Here is a 14,473-nt window from a genome sequence, read left to right on the forward strand (position 1 = left end):
CAAATCCTTAATCGCAGGATCCGTGCCACCTTAAATAGAGGGTGCTGTTTCGACAGGATCCTGCAGAGGGCACTCTGTATGCTAAATGGAAAGCTCCAAAAATCTGTTTTTTTTTTTATAAAAGTAATTCAATTCGGAATCTTTTTGATTATTATTATTATTATTATTATTATTATTATTATTATTATTATTATTAAAAGATATTTCTCTGTACATTTTTTCAATTTAATGCCCCCTGTATGTTTAATTAAGACCTACTGTACAAACGATGCACTTTCTGCCCAGGTTAAAGGCTTTCTTATTCACGGTTTCTATATGGGGGGTAGTGCTCACAGCGGCACATGCTGTGCAGATTTCAATTAAGTCATTTTGAAAATACAAAATAATATATAAAGAAAAGGTTTAAGCAGCAGCACTTACATTTATTTGAGATCTTACCCATCTTGGGGTAGGCAAACATGAAATGCTTTGTGCACAAGGGGTGCCATAGTAAACACTAGTTAACACTGAAACTAGCTTGGCCCAGATTGGTTTTATACCTGAAAAACAATACATTTGAAGAAAAAAATTCCAGAATTCCAATAGTATTTTGGAGGTGTAATTCATCCAGGGCCACTGAAATACAAGATAAATGCTACACAGCAGGTATACCGATCACACTTCACTTGAGGGGACATGAAAAATGTAGTAAATCTTATTGTAATTCTGTCTTCTTATTCAAATAAATTTCTCAAAATGCAGTCTTGCCAACTGTTTTTCGGGTATATAACTACTCCGGGACGGGCGAGATTCAATGTTGTCATGCTATGGCATACCAACTGTGCAGGATGCATTTCACATTTGCCTCCAAATTCCTATTGAAACCGTGGCTTCTGATTCAAATCGATGTGTCTCCGCTTTACTGTTAAGAAAGAAGAATCACATTACGCCTGGGTGATGTCACCATTTTCATTAGAGGGAGATTTGTGAAATTCATATATGAAATAAGTTGCTACAGCTTAAACCTTTTGTTCATACATTATTTTGTTTTTTCAAAATGTCTTTATTATAATCTACACAGCATATGCCACTGTGAGCACTATCCCCCGTACGGAAACGGTGAATAAGAAGCCTTTAACCTGGGCACAAATCAATTTTAGAGGGCTTTAAATTGAAAAATGTACAGTGAAATATCTGCAAATGATAAATAATAATTATATCTGGGAAATCAAACATGGCATACAAGTCAGATTCCGAATTTAATAAATTTCATTTAACATAACAGATTAATTTCAGAGCATACACAGTGCCCTCTGCAGGATCCCGTCGAAACAGCACCCTGTGTTTAAGGTGGCACGGATCCTGCGAATAAGAAGCTGGCGGTTAAAGCAGCCGAATTCAGCCTCGTGCTGCCAGCTCGGTGAGACACCAGGTCACGTGGGACCCCAGGTCACGTGGGACCCAGGCGATCGTGCCTAGTAGTGCGCCGGTCACTTCGACGAAAACATCAAGACCATGAGCAGAGCTAACAGGGAATAAAAAGATAAAAGATACACCTACACATAAAACAAACACAGGTAAGAAAGATAACGCAAATAGGGGAGAGACGGTGTCGGTATTTAGCCGCTGTTGCCATCCTAGCCCTGATACCCCGCTGGTGCTTTGTAGCTAACGCTAAAAACAGCTCTTGGTCTGGCCTGTTTTTCGGCTGTTTTTTAGCCTTTTATGTGCTCTGTTTTCCGGCGTTTGGACGTACTTTTTAGTTATTTGGAGATAGTGGACGATCGTGATGACTTATGGGTTTTTGTCTGTAACTACGATAGGATGTAGCAGGCGGTGACAGATAGACATGAATCCGCGGTTCGGGGATCCTGTGACTGGTTATGTGTATATTGTGCGTTTCATCTAGTCACTTCCCTGCTGAAGAAAATAACCAACGGGCTACGGTCTCCACAAATTTTTTTAAAGATCAGATGATAATTGCTACCGTCATATTTACATTTATATAAGATCGCCGAACACCGCATAATTAAATTTGACCATTGTAATGTAATATTAAAATGAATTTTGTTTATTACCAGAGCTGAGATCGTTGTTGTTGTCCCTCTTAATCATTATAAGCTGTCTTCTCTGTAAAATGTTATCCCTGTAGGATCCGTAATATGCGGCTAGTATTAATCTTATATAACTTTGCAATTTCTGGTTATATAACCAGCTGTATCTGCGGCCTAGGATGTGCGTGGGGTAGATATGCACGGAAAAAGGGAGACCTGCCCGTCCTAATGTCACATTTCATCGTTTTGATTGCGGAATGTTTCTTGTGTAATACAGAGGAAATGTCATTAAACTGAATTAAAATTGATTCACACTTTTTTAAATTATATTGTTTTTATAGGCGCTGTGTGTTTAACTTAGTGGAGACATGTTTACTTGCATCTGAAAAACTAACTTTAATAACCGCGCACTTGCCACCATCAGCCGCGATATGGGGAAGTCATTCTCCCACCTCCCGAAGCATAAAGACGAGACTTGCGACGGCCTCACGTCCGCGCCGGAATACACCGACTCGCAAAGCGACGATGCCAAGGGCGGGGACGTGTCCCAGTTTCCCTACGTGGAGTTTACAGGCCGGGACAGTGTCACCTGCCCCACGTGCCAGGGGACCGGGAGGATTCCTCGAGGTAAAGGACCTCACTGAAAAACATTCTGTAATGATGTATAATATATTTATATTCCATCTAACCTTATGATTGTGCAGTCTGCTTATGTGAATCATATACAGTGCTCAGATAGCACTTAATGCAGTGTGAATTCACAGGTTGTGTGATCAGACAAACAATTTTGACAAGAGGTGTATGTAGTAGTTACTGATGGTTTTATGAAAACATGCTGGACACAAGTGAGCATTGTTTCTGTATAAAAACAGCGTGCATGCAGATGTGAAGCCCAAAGCTACATTTGTATAGTCAGAAGTGTCCTGGTGGCTCACTGGGTCAAAATGTTACCCGATGCCTCCAGGGTTGCAGTGTGAGGTGTTTCGCCACAGTGAACCAGTGCAGCTATGTAATGTTTCACTGTCGAGTCTTTGCTAAGTAATTGTGTTTAGTTGGTTTGTGTGCAATGTGATGATTCATTTTGTTAGTCAAGGGCTTGATGTTTTCATTGGCCAAAAAAAAATGATTGTAAGATGCAGAGCTGTTTGTTTTGTAGCTTATTACATTCCAGCAACATAATTAGGGTGACGAGAATGATTCCTGGTCTTAGAGGAATGACTTATGAGGAGAGGTTAGCTGAGCTGAATCTGTTTAGCCTTGAGCAAAGGAGATTAAGGGGGGACATGATCCAGGTCTATAAGATTCTAACAGGTCTGGATGCTGTTCAGCCAAATGGCTATTTCAATATTAGTTTAAATACTAGAACTCGTGGCCATAAGTGGAAATTAGCGGGAGATCATTTTAAAACGAATATGAGGAAGCACTTTTTTACAAAGCGTGTAGTTAGAGTATGGAATAGTCTTCCTGCTATTGTAGCGCAAGATAAAACCCTGGATTTCTTTTAAATCAGAGCTAGATAAGATTTTAACAACTCTGAACTATTAGTTAAGTTCTCCCCAAACGAGCTTGATGGGCCGAATGGCCTCCTCTCTTTTGTAAATTTCTTATGTTCTTATGTAATTACACGCCACTAACTCTTTCATCAAAACATTTCTCACACAGGCCAAGAAAATCAGCTTGTGGCCTTGATTCCATACAGTGACCAAAGGCTGAGGCCGAGGAGAACGTAAGTTCAAAGAATACTGACACTTAGAATTGACCACGGGCGTGTGATTTTTCCATGGGAATTCGTTCTCTTTACCTACCCCATCATTCTCTCCATGGGACACACAGAGACACATGCACAGGTGAGAGCGAGCTTGGGGGGGGGGGGGGTGTCACATGGCAGGGACAGCCAGCATGCAGTGCCCTAGGAGCTGGGGGTTAATGTGAGCTAAGCCTCTGTCCTGGTTGCTGGCTTGAGCCCACGCCCCGGTCCTTAACACCCAGCTACGGGGGCGCTGTCCGCTGGCTGACCCTGTGCTGCGACCCCCAGGCTTGCTTTGTGGCCCATATAGAGCAAGATAGGACAGGAGAAAAGACGGTGTCTTACATTGATGAATAGCATATCACTGTTCTATTCTGTGCTATTATGTGATCACTAGGGATGGGTTTTCGGTACTGTAGAAATTAAGGAAATAGATTTAATATATTATTGCTACATAAAAGTTCTCTTGCACATTTCATCTCACCAGCTCTGTTTCCGATTGTATTTTCACTATTCTTACTCTAGAAGAGAGAGATCTCTCACAGAGTCAGTGCGTGGGGGGCTGGGCACGGGGCAGCCAGTGCATGAGGGGGGCGGGGCACGGGGCAGCCAGTGCATGTGGGGGGCGGGGCACGGGGCAGCCAGTGCATGAGGGGGGCGGGGCACGGGGCAGCCAGTGCATGAGGGGGGCGGGGCACGGGGCAGCCAGTGCATGAGGGGGGCGGGGCACGGGGCAGCCAGTGCATGTGGGGGGCGGGGCACGGGGCAGCCAGTGCATGAGGGGGGCGGGGCACGGGGCAGCCAGTGCATGAGGGGGGCGGGGCACGGGGCAGCCAGTGCATGAGGGGGGCGGGGCACGGGGCAGCCAGTGTGTGGGGGGGCGGGGCACGGGGCAGCCAGTGCATGAGGGGGGCGGGGCACGGGGCAGCCAGTGCATGAGGGGGGCGGGGCAGCCGGTGTGCAGGGGGGGGGGCATGGGGCAGCCAGTGTGTGAGGGGTGGGGCACGAGGCAGCTCACTCACTCTCACTCCATTTCTCACGCTCTATCTCTCACACGCACAAGTGCAGTAAGTCTTTTGCATGTAAGGGTGGAAACGCCAGCAATCTGTTGAAACATCGAATGAAAGTCCATCACATGCATATGAGAATTGCACAGTTTTTGCATACCTACCTGGTATATTATCATACCTACCTGGTATATTATCATACCTACCTGGTATATTATCATACCTACCTGGTATATTATCATACCTACCTGGTATATTCTCTGTCGTTGCCTCGGGATGTTATGTATGCTAGCGGCCTGGAGCCCACACATGGAGTTAACTAAACTAAATATGGTTCAATGATTAAAAGTAACCATTAGTCAGCTGATCGTTACGGGTGCGCTTATGAATTCAGTATGAAATGGTCAGAGCATCATATGTCGTTCTGAAATTCACAGTTTCAGTTTCAGATCATAGATTCATTAATTTGGACAAACTAAGGTTATCACTCAGTAAAATTACCATAAAAGAAAGTCCTGCATTCAGTTTTTCACTTAAAAGTGAATGGTATTATTCCATAATCACAAAATTATATAATCTATAATAGTGACTTGTTCAAGACTTTGTTGGAGTTGTGCAACTCAACAATGTTAACAGAGCACATGTGAGAAAATAAAGCAGTGTTGATTCCGTTCTTAATTTGTTTCTTTGTCTCTCTTAAATTAAAAGTACCAATAAGAGTACCGTTAAAGTACCGGATCGATATGCAGTATCAGTAAGAGTATTAGTACCGTTAAAATCTTAATGACACCAGTCCCTAGTGATCACTCATATTTTTTTGGGGGGGTTGGGGGGGGCAGTACCTAGGTCTGGTCTATTTTCATTTGGGGGTCCCTGGTTTAAGATGGGTTAAAAACAACTATGTTCCTTAGGAAGTGGGCGCCCTCCCCCTCCCCTGCCCTGGGTGACAGCTCTTTCTGCTTCTCGCAGGAAGCTGTATGTGACCGTGTCGGTCAGCGTGTGCCTGCTGCTCTCCGGCCTCGCCGTCTTCTTCCTCTTCCCTCGCACCATCGATGTCACCTACGTGGGTGTGAAGTCTGCTTTCGTCACTTACAACCAGACCAGGCGAACTGTCTATATCAACATCACGGTAAGCCTGTCTGCCTTACTGCCTTTACGTGTGTCTGAGAGAATGAATGGTGTGTGAGTGTGCCCTGCAGTGGGTTTGTGCCCTGCAGTGGGTTTGTGCCCTGCAGTGGGTTTGTGCCCTGCAGTGGGTTTGTGCCCTGCAGTGGGTTGGCACCCCACCCTGGGTTATTCCCTGCCAGGTGCCCATAGCTTCTGCAATTGGACCCCCACAACCCTGAATATGAGAAGCGGGTAAAGAAAATGCGTGAATAGACGGATGGATGTTGTTCTTAATAATAAATGACTTATTACTATTATTATTATCATTATTATTGTGTGTGCCTCTGGGGGCTCGGACTTTCTTATCGTCACTCGTATGCTGCTTTGGACTGAAGCATCTGCTAAACAAATGGATATAAAATGATGATTATTTTTCCAGTTCAACAATAATCAACCAGTGAGTATTGTATGTTGCCTTTTATGTTTTATTCTAGAAACCAATGCAGTGTCCCATACAGTGTGTTACATACAGTTGACTCTGATCACTAGAGTGGGGATTTTTTGTTCTTCCTTTCTGGGGAGGTGGTGCAGTTTGATCTCTGTCCATTAAAATGCTTCACTTTTGACCGCGTGGTCTTCGACGCAAATACCAACCTCTGACCCCCGTTCTTCAGAATATGCTGAACATCACCAACAACAACTACTACTCAGTGGAAGTTGCCAACATCACTGCCCAAGTGCAGTTCTCGAAGACCGTCATCGGTAAGACCCGCATCAACAACGTCACATCCATCGGGCCCCTCGAAATGCGTCAGGTGAGGATTCATTCCGGGTTCAGAAATGGGCTGAAATTCTCGTCGTTATTTATGCTCCTACTGGGGATACATAAGCAAGAATCTTGGAAGATAGAAGCATCTTTTATATGCTCTATTTATTTTTCAGATCGACTATATGGTCCCAACCATTATAGCAGATGAGATGAGCTACATGTAGTAAGTATCACCCTTACTGATATCTCTCGTTAGTTTTCCTGAAAGTCTACGCAAACGTCACAGTCTCCTTAAGTCTCTTTTATCTGTGGTCTTTTTTCCCCCACCAACCTGACTGGTTTCTTCTTTGCATTTCCTTGTAGTGATTACTGCACGCTGCAGACCATTAAAGTCCACAATATCGTGGTTATGATGCAGTAAGTACATCTTGCAGCCGCTGCCTTCCGGTCCATCTGTCCGTTGTTTTCCTCGCCAGACACTTTTCCTTCCTTTGCGTTAAGAAAACATGGAGTGGCACTAAGTGCAGAGGCTGATAGATGTGGCCCTACGTAGATGTGTAATGCACTCTACCTGGTTTCCAGGGTGACTGTCACCACGACGTACTTTGGGCACGCAGAACAGGTTTCTCAGGAGATGTACCAGTACGTGGACTGCGGCGGGAACACCACCTCCCTGCACGGGAACTTCAAGGCGTCCAGCTACCTCCCGCCCCCTGAATAGCCCCTGCCCCCGCCCCCTCGTTGTTATTTCGTTAACTTGAAGGTACACTGTGTTCTTTGTCCACTAACCGTTACAAGAAAACTTGTTAAATATGTAATAATGATATTTCTGTGCACATGTTTTATGAGTAACAATAATGTAGACTGTGCTGTGATAGAATTAGCTATTCAAAAAGTTCTGTGAGAGAAAATGGGTGTAAATGTAGAGAGATTTGTTACATTTAAAACAAGCTATTTAGACTAACATGGAAGATGCAGTCACACATTTATGGCACAGGGCATAGCTTGTTCTATAGTACTGCTGAATGATGCAGTGCAGTGCAAAAATGAATTATTCATGGAAGTTCTCTGCTCCTGTGGTTGTAACTTGAATGATATTTTAAGTACAACTGTCTGCATAATACTTGATTTAACTTTTAATCTCTCATGCATGAGGTTGTATGACTGGGACATGTAATGTGTAAAGCATCCACTAGGTGGGGCACTTGGGTCGCTCATGTCCCTAGTTCCAAGGTGATGGGAAGTTGCAGTGCAAATTCAGCTGTACGTCTCAACCAGTTTGACTTTGTAGCTTGTTGTTCCATAGCGGCTGACCTGGCGGAATCACACTCCCTGTGCCCCTAGAACTCCTCACTTTATTTTGAAGGTATTAATAAGAAGTGAACCACTTGGTAATAGACTGGGCTTCATTATTGTTGTTGCACTTATTTTTTAGTTTCTTCTTTGTAAAACTAGGACTTCCTGTCTGATTGACTTAAGTTACCAGACAGTTTTGGGATGTTGCTTTTTCTGGTGCAGTGAGACAACCTCTTCCTTCTACTACTTGCTAACATGTATTTTAATCTTCGTTAGTTATAAAATATTGTTTTTTTATGCCACGTTAAAATGAGTTTAAGAAAATCTCAGTGGGATGAAGTATTTGCATTAAAGGTGTCTGATCTCAGTGCTCACCCCACCTTCCCCAGTCCCACCTGCAAACTGGCCTGTAAGCTTCATTGTGGCCTTGCTCTGGGACGGTACTGAACATGTTCTGCCAGTTGATCCTCTAATTTGGCCGGCAGTGTACACCTGGAAGGTGAAATTAGCCCCCCCCCCCCCCCCCTTGAGTGGAACAGTGGATGGGACAGGTTCAGCTGGTCAGGCAGAGCGATTGTCTTTTCTGCTCGAGGGCTGCTCAGATGTAGTTTAAGCTCCAATACTTGTTATATTTTGCACATAATTCATTATTTTTTATTTAAGAAATATTTATGTTGAAAGCTATATGAACTGATGTTTCTGCTGTCCTGTCATGTATACCTGTATCTGACACACGGACTGTGCATAGGAGACTCACTTTGCCGTTCCTTTTAGATATTAATATTTTGGTACTTGTTTCTTTAATCCCCCTACTTTCCATGAAGGTAGCTCTAACGTGTCGGCTTACAAATGTTTACATGATCAAAAAAGTAATTGAGGTGTGACCTACTGTGTGCTTATTTTTCAAAGTTTTTATGTTGGTTGAGAGGCATATTAAAAATATATGATTGAAAGTTATCGTGTTTGGGATTGCGTTTGTCATCAGTTATGTATGCTCATGTGACCCAGAGTCCTGCCGAAGAGCTGTGATGTTCTGTGGTAAATCATTTATACAGTATGGTAGCTTTCTGCTCGTCTGAGAAAGTAATAAATTGTCCTTTATTCTCCTCAGTCGACCTTACCAATTTATTGGAAAAAAATGTAAAACACCACTTCATGGTTTTATGTGGGGAAACTGCTGTTTTTTTCTCTCCTATAAATTCATATCTAATATTTGTATATACATCCCCCATAAAAGTCAAATGTTCCGATTCCCGCTGGGTCTTAGACACGGTCTGGTGTGTGAGGGGGGATTTCAGACAGACATCCACTTAGTCAGGCGTGATTGATATGTGTCATATAAAACGCTTCTAAGCTACAGGTCGTTTAAGATGTCTGTTTTGTGTACATTATTTTATGCTAATAAAGTAACAAATATTCCCTTAATTTGAATTGCTTAATTGGGTCCCTGTGTGTATCTGGAAATATTAAAGTTTCTTAATGAATGAACGAATGAATGAATATCATCAAAAATTGCGCAACATTAAGCTTTGTCCGGTTTTTAATATATATATTTTTTTGCTCAAGTGTGTGTGTGTGTTTCTTTGGTAAGTGGTTAATCGCAATTACGCAGAACCATTAAAAGTAAGGTTTTTTTGGGTCAGGGTGGTGTCAGTTGTTGTTGTGTGTTGGTTTTGTGTGTTGTAACAGCGTTATATATCCGAGAAAAAAAAATCACTCCAGATGTTTTACACGTGTAGGAATACATGTATACTAACAAAACTTTTTTTTTTTTTAAGCTCGAGCTTAAAAATGACTGAATATGACTTGGAATGCACACTGAAATGTACTTTCTAACACATTTTTACAGGTCTGGTAAATGGGCCGGCCGACCTATCTTTGCCGTTTGTCCAAGTTGGATCCTTGCAAAAGTAGGATACAGAAGGAAAAAAACGGACAGCGGAGAGAATATAATATTTCAGGTTAAGGCCATCCAAGCTCTGGACGCTTAAAAAAAATCTAAATCCTGCCTTGACCCTCGTTCAATGCGAACTCATTCTCAAGTTATTCGGACTGTATGTAGTTGCATTCTCATGGATGTGACTGTCATATGAATTACAAACTAAAATGGCGAATGCAGACTGAAGGAACGCAATGTGACCTTACAGCAGTCGGCATTTGTGCGCTAAGCATGACATGCATGGCTTAGCCAGTATTGAATTGCGGTGGGTTAGTCAGTGCAGTAATTTTACAGCATCGTAAGGATTTTTGTTTGGGCCGATCGGGGGCTCCTGAGTGGTCTGGATGCGTGTTACCTGTTTGCGTGTGAATGTCTGCCTCTGGGAGTCTCCTAAGAATACGAGAATGCACATCTGTTTCCGCAGTGAAATTCCAGGCCACTTCCTGCGTGAAAGTGCGGATGGATTGATTTCTTTCTTCGCGCAGGAACAGGACCCACTGCGTCTTCTGTCAAACAGATAAATCATCGTGGGAAGTCACTGTGCTTCCAGACGGACGAAGGTCTCCGTGGCACTCGATCCTCCGGAGAAAAAAACTGCCAAACTTCAAACTAAGTTTTCCATATTTTCTATTGGTGTGTCTGTGTGTTTAACGCTGTAATGACCCGACCAAGCCCTGTGGATGGAGAAAGATTGTGCTTTAGGGGTTTGTATTCAGGCTTAGTTTAACTTTTTAAACAGTCTTGTTCTCCGTTACTTTTTTCTGTAATCCGTAAAACTATTGAAAACACTGTATTTTATGCCAGCCAGACTAATGTGTGTTTGGCACGACCAAAAATATGGCCCCATATATTTCAACTACATTCTGCGACACATGAATTTTTATCAATTTGACTAATTTATTTTTATATAAAAAGTGAATTGAACTCGATGGGTTGTAGACGACCCTGCTAAAAATGTTGAGTTGTATTTTCCTCAGAGTGTCTGTTGATCCAGATTACATCTGCTGGAGTCATTTCCCCACATGTGGTAAAAATCGCATAAACTTGATCTATTGGTTGAGGGGGAGTCTGGCTATGATTGCATTACCATACAGCCCATGCTCGACTCTTCGAAATTGTGGCTTCCTGGGGAATTTAACAATTTGCATTTTAAGTGTATTTTTTAAATTAGTTTATTACTGTGCTGTATTGAGGAAATAAGATATTTTGAAATCTTTTTACATTCTCAGCTTTTCGCTTTTAGTACCAGAGGAAGTTGACATCTGTAGTTTTTCTTAGTGCGTTTCAGTGCTTACTGTTAGCGCTTTAAACATGTGCTCCTCAAATGCTTTAGTTAAAAAAACAACGAAAGAGTAAAAAGCAACCATTTTTTTTAAACTGCATTGGTGAATTTCCGCTTGTTGTCACTGGATTTGTTTGCACAAGTGCAGAGTAATTTGCGTACCATTTCACGCCACTGGTGTGCAATTCTTTTCTGCTGTCAAAAACCAGCTTTGTAAATAAGAGGACTGTTTTCCTCGAAGACTTAATGGAAGTCCTTCCCCACCCCTCCCCCCACATTAAGCAAGCACCATTTTTTTTTACTCGAGCTACATGGATTGTTTTACATCCAATACAATCTACGGATATGTCACGTGTCACCAGCAGGGGGTGCTCAAGGGTAGGTAGTATCAGCGGCGGTGCCGTGAGTGGAGCGCGAGCCTCCTTCATCAGCCTAATCCAGTTCCCCTTGTCTGCACTCTGGAGAAGATGGGGCTGCTTTGCTGCTCTCCCTCACTGGTGAAGACGATGCTTGCAGTGGCTTCCTTGATCCTGCTGGCGAAGCTCGGCGAGGGCCGGTCGGACGCGTCCCGTGGCGTGGCGGTCCCTTTCGTCTTTGACCCCAAAGCCACGTGTCAGCCAGCTTGCAAACATGCGGGCATCTGTATCCGAAACAACACCTGCTTCTGCTCCAAGGGCTACGAGGGAGAACTCTGCCAGTATGGTGATGATAAACTTTTAATTTCACTGATTCTTTTTATTTCTCAAATTTATTGTGTAGCTTTTATTTTGGACTGAACAGTATAATATGAGTTTTTAATCTTGGTTTTGTGGAATAAACTTATCTGATACTGTAAAATTGCCAGCCCAAATGCTTAGGCGATTCTTTGTGTCATAACAAAAAAAGAGGAAGTAATCGTAACAGAAAATGTTTATAGCTAACTGGTAAATCTTGATGGTTATAGCTGCCTGTGACCCCAAATGTAAGAATGGGGGGGAATGCCTTCGTCCCGGGAAATGCAGATGTCCTCCGGGATTTGGGGGGAAATACTGTCATCAAGGTAATTCTGCAGATATATGTGCTTGCTGTTAAATTTCGGCTTCTACGTTTTGTTTCCATGTTTGTCTTGTTGATACTGCATTTAATGAACAAACTGGAAAAGCATATGTGCATGTTATCCATTTCCTGTATTACCAAACAGTATTGTGCACCACTAAAGTGCGAATGTATATGTTGGGTATTTTAATGTGCTTCACTGTTTGAGTGGAATCTGGAAAACTGTGCATTGTTCCAGTACATCCAGTGCCAGGATATGGGGGCCAGAATGTATGTGCAGTGTGGGTTTGGAGATGTTTGGATGAATGTGTGTGTGTGTGTGTGTGTGTGTATGATTGGGGATGGATGTAGGTGTGTGTGACACAGTATCTCTGCATGAGGGACTCAGTGTGACTGGCTGTGATGGAAATGTAGCCAGTTTAAATGGATTCCTCCAGTTCGGCCCTTGGGCAAGACTGTTAACCTCAATTGCTTTGGCTGACGGACCTTCTCATGTTGTATGTCTCCTTGGATAAAAAGCATTTGCTAAATAAGTATTATGTGTGAGGGACTGTATGCCTATGTGCTGCTGATGGATTGGAGAGGTTATGGCCTGACAGCATTTCTGGGTTTGACACAGTGGTGTGCGACGGAGGATGCTGGAATGGGGGGGAGTGCATCGCGGAGAACAGGGTGGTGAAATGCCTCTGTCCCTCCAGCTGGACGGGTTCCAGATGCGAAGAAGGTCTGTTTACTGTACGGAAGCCTAAAGTTAGAGCTCTCCTTACCCACCTTCCATACATGTGCATTATGATTCCAGCTAATTTACCTGAGGTTTTTCTCATGGTTAATCTGTTCCGTTTTAACGCTAATGGATGGTTACTTCAACCTGGAGTTTATGAATGGCCCTATTCCTCACTGAACAATTTATCATATTTCATTAAACTGTGTACATAAGAATTTTAACCCACAGTCCAGCTAATGACCCACCTGCATCCTCCACAGGCTGATTATACCAAGTGATGCACCTTTTTTTTTTTTTTTTACTCCAGCGATATGTCCCCAGGGGTGCCAGAACGGGGGCAGCTGTGTGGCCCCAGGCATCTGTAGCTGCCCCGAAGGCTGGCTTGGAGGTGCCTGCCATGTTGGTGAGTCCCCCATAGACAACACGCCAGCCTGTGCTTGGAATGCTGGGCGAATTGGGCCTGTATCAGTCATTATCAGATCGATTACTGTTAACCACAGACTTAGAGCCCTAGAGCTGTGCGATGCTGTGAGCCGGGAGGATAAAGGGATACAGCACAGGCTTTGTCAGGATAATTCGGCTGCATAGACTTAGACTCTTCTGCAGTATTTATCTGCCTTGTGCAGCCATCAGGAGCCTTCCTGTGCTCATACAAAAAGCAAAGAATCGTGCAGGTTTCTATTGAGAAGATGTGACTTAGGGTAGCTGGAAAGGTCCTGCTTCTGAGATCACTGAGGGAAGTGAGTTTCACGAGGACTGTGCATCACAAGCTCATACATTCAGTACAGTGAGATTCTAACACGTTATTGCTGATGCAGACTATTTTCGTTAGTCACACATTTTAAGAACTGCTGTTTAGCAAATGTTCTGAAATGGAGTGTAAGCTGACTGAACAGCAGATGATGCTGAAATCACTTTATAAACACATGAGTGTGATGTGATGTAATCCAGATGTAATGTAATCCAGATGTGCACCCCCCCCCCCCCCCCCTTCCTCAGCTGTGTGTAAACGGCCGTGCGTAAACGGTGGGAAGTGCATCTCCCCGAACGTGTGCCGTTGCCGCATCCCTTTCTCTGGGCCGCAGTGTGAAGTGAGGAAGATGTTTTAACTCTGGAACCGTGCAAGAGCAAGGAGACAACGCTGACCTATATCATATATCCCTGTGTAAACCTGTTAAATCATGGTGCTTCAGAGGAATCCTTGAATTTGTAATTTTTATTTTTTTTTGAAACACTGAAATAAACATAAATAAATGTTAGAGACGAACCTGTGAGGATTGAACAGAAAATGGAAATTCTCTCGAATGATTGTTTCATCATACTGTCAATACCAAATTAAATCTATTTACTTAAAACTGCTTGCATAATTTTTTTCTGTTAATTTCATAGTAATCAAAACTATTAATTCAAAATTTTGATATCTGAGCAACTTTGTGCAAATAGAACAGAAAAAACTAACCTCCATGCTTCAGCTCATGGTATTGTGACCTTTCATTAGCTCCTCTTAACCAAAAAATCCTGAATAAAATAACCA

General features: G+C 43.1%; 2 protein-coding genes across 3 annotated transcripts; both read left to right on the top strand.

The window, feature by feature from the left end:
- The first annotated feature begins 1,422 nt into the window (after window positions 1–1,422).
- On the top strand, window positions 1,423–9,384 carry tmem106ba (transmembrane protein 106Ba). Its single transcript, XM_023802656.2, has 8 exons — window positions 1,423–1,556; window positions 2,458–2,660; window positions 3,696–3,759; window positions 5,757–5,916; window positions 6,569–6,709; window positions 6,837–6,886; window positions 7,027–7,080; window positions 7,246–9,384. Exons 2-8 carry the CDS (start codon window positions 2,465–2,467, stop codon window positions 7,382–7,384), a joined length of 804 nt encoding a protein of 267 aa, XP_023658424.2. The 5' UTR covers window positions 1,423–1,556; window positions 2,458–2,464; the 3' UTR covers window positions 7,385–9,384.
- An 825-nt stretch (window positions 9,385–10,209) lies between these two features.
- On the top strand, window positions 10,210–14,294 carry seraf (Schwann cell-specific EGF-like repeat autocrine factor). Of its 2 annotated transcripts, none has more exons than XM_072716036.1 (6): window positions 10,210–10,602; window positions 11,648–11,882; window positions 12,124–12,219; window positions 12,835–12,939; window positions 13,247–13,342; window positions 13,939–14,294. In XM_072716036.1, the coding sequence occupies exons 1-6, from the start codon at window positions 10,579–10,581 to the stop codon at window positions 14,046–14,048; spliced, it is 666 nt and encodes a 221-aa protein (XP_072572137.1). In that variant the 5' UTR covers window positions 10,210–10,578; the 3' UTR covers window positions 14,049–14,294. The 2 variants fall into 2 exon arrangements, with proteins under 2 accessions (XP_072572137.1, XP_023658425.1); XM_023802657.2 differs by lacking the exon at window positions 10,210–10,602 and adding an exon at window positions 10,840–11,558.
- The last annotated feature ends 179 nt before the right edge of the window (window positions 14,295–14,473 follow it).

This window comes from Paramormyrops kingsleyae, chromosome 9, assembly GCF_048594095.1.
Source record: "Paramormyrops kingsleyae isolate MSU_618 chromosome 9, PKINGS_0.4, whole genome shotgun sequence".
Classification (NCBI taxonomy): domain Eukaryota; kingdom Metazoa; phylum Chordata; class Actinopteri; order Osteoglossiformes; family Mormyridae; genus Paramormyrops; species Paramormyrops kingsleyae.

Excerpts from the sequence above, each read along its gene's own strand:
- seraf (XM_023802657.2), top strand. The coding sequence starts at position 11,427 with ATGGAAGTCCTTCCCCACCCCTCCCCCCACATTAAGCAAGCACCATTT. Across the intron at positions 11,883-12,123 it reads GGGAGAACTCTGCCAGTATG|CTGCCTGTGACCCCAAATGT; the intron begins GTGATGATAAAC and ends TGATGGTTATAG. Across the intron at positions 13,343-13,938 it reads TGGAGGTGCCTGCCATGTTG|CTGTGTGTAAACGGCCGTGC; the intron begins GTGAGTCCCCCA and ends CCCCTTCCTCAG.
- tmem106ba (XM_023802656.2), top strand. The coding sequence starts at position 2,465 with ATGGGGAAGTCATTCTCCCACCTCCCGAAGCATAAAGACGAGACTTGC. Across the intron at positions 2,661-3,695 it reads GACCGGGAGGATTCCTCGAG|GCCAAGAAAATCAGCTTGTG; the intron begins GTAAAGGACCTC and ends TTTCTCACACAG. Across the intron at positions 6,887-7,026 it reads GATGAGATGAGCTACATGTA|TGATTACTGCACGCTGCAGA; the intron begins GTAAGTATCACC and ends ATTTCCTTGTAG.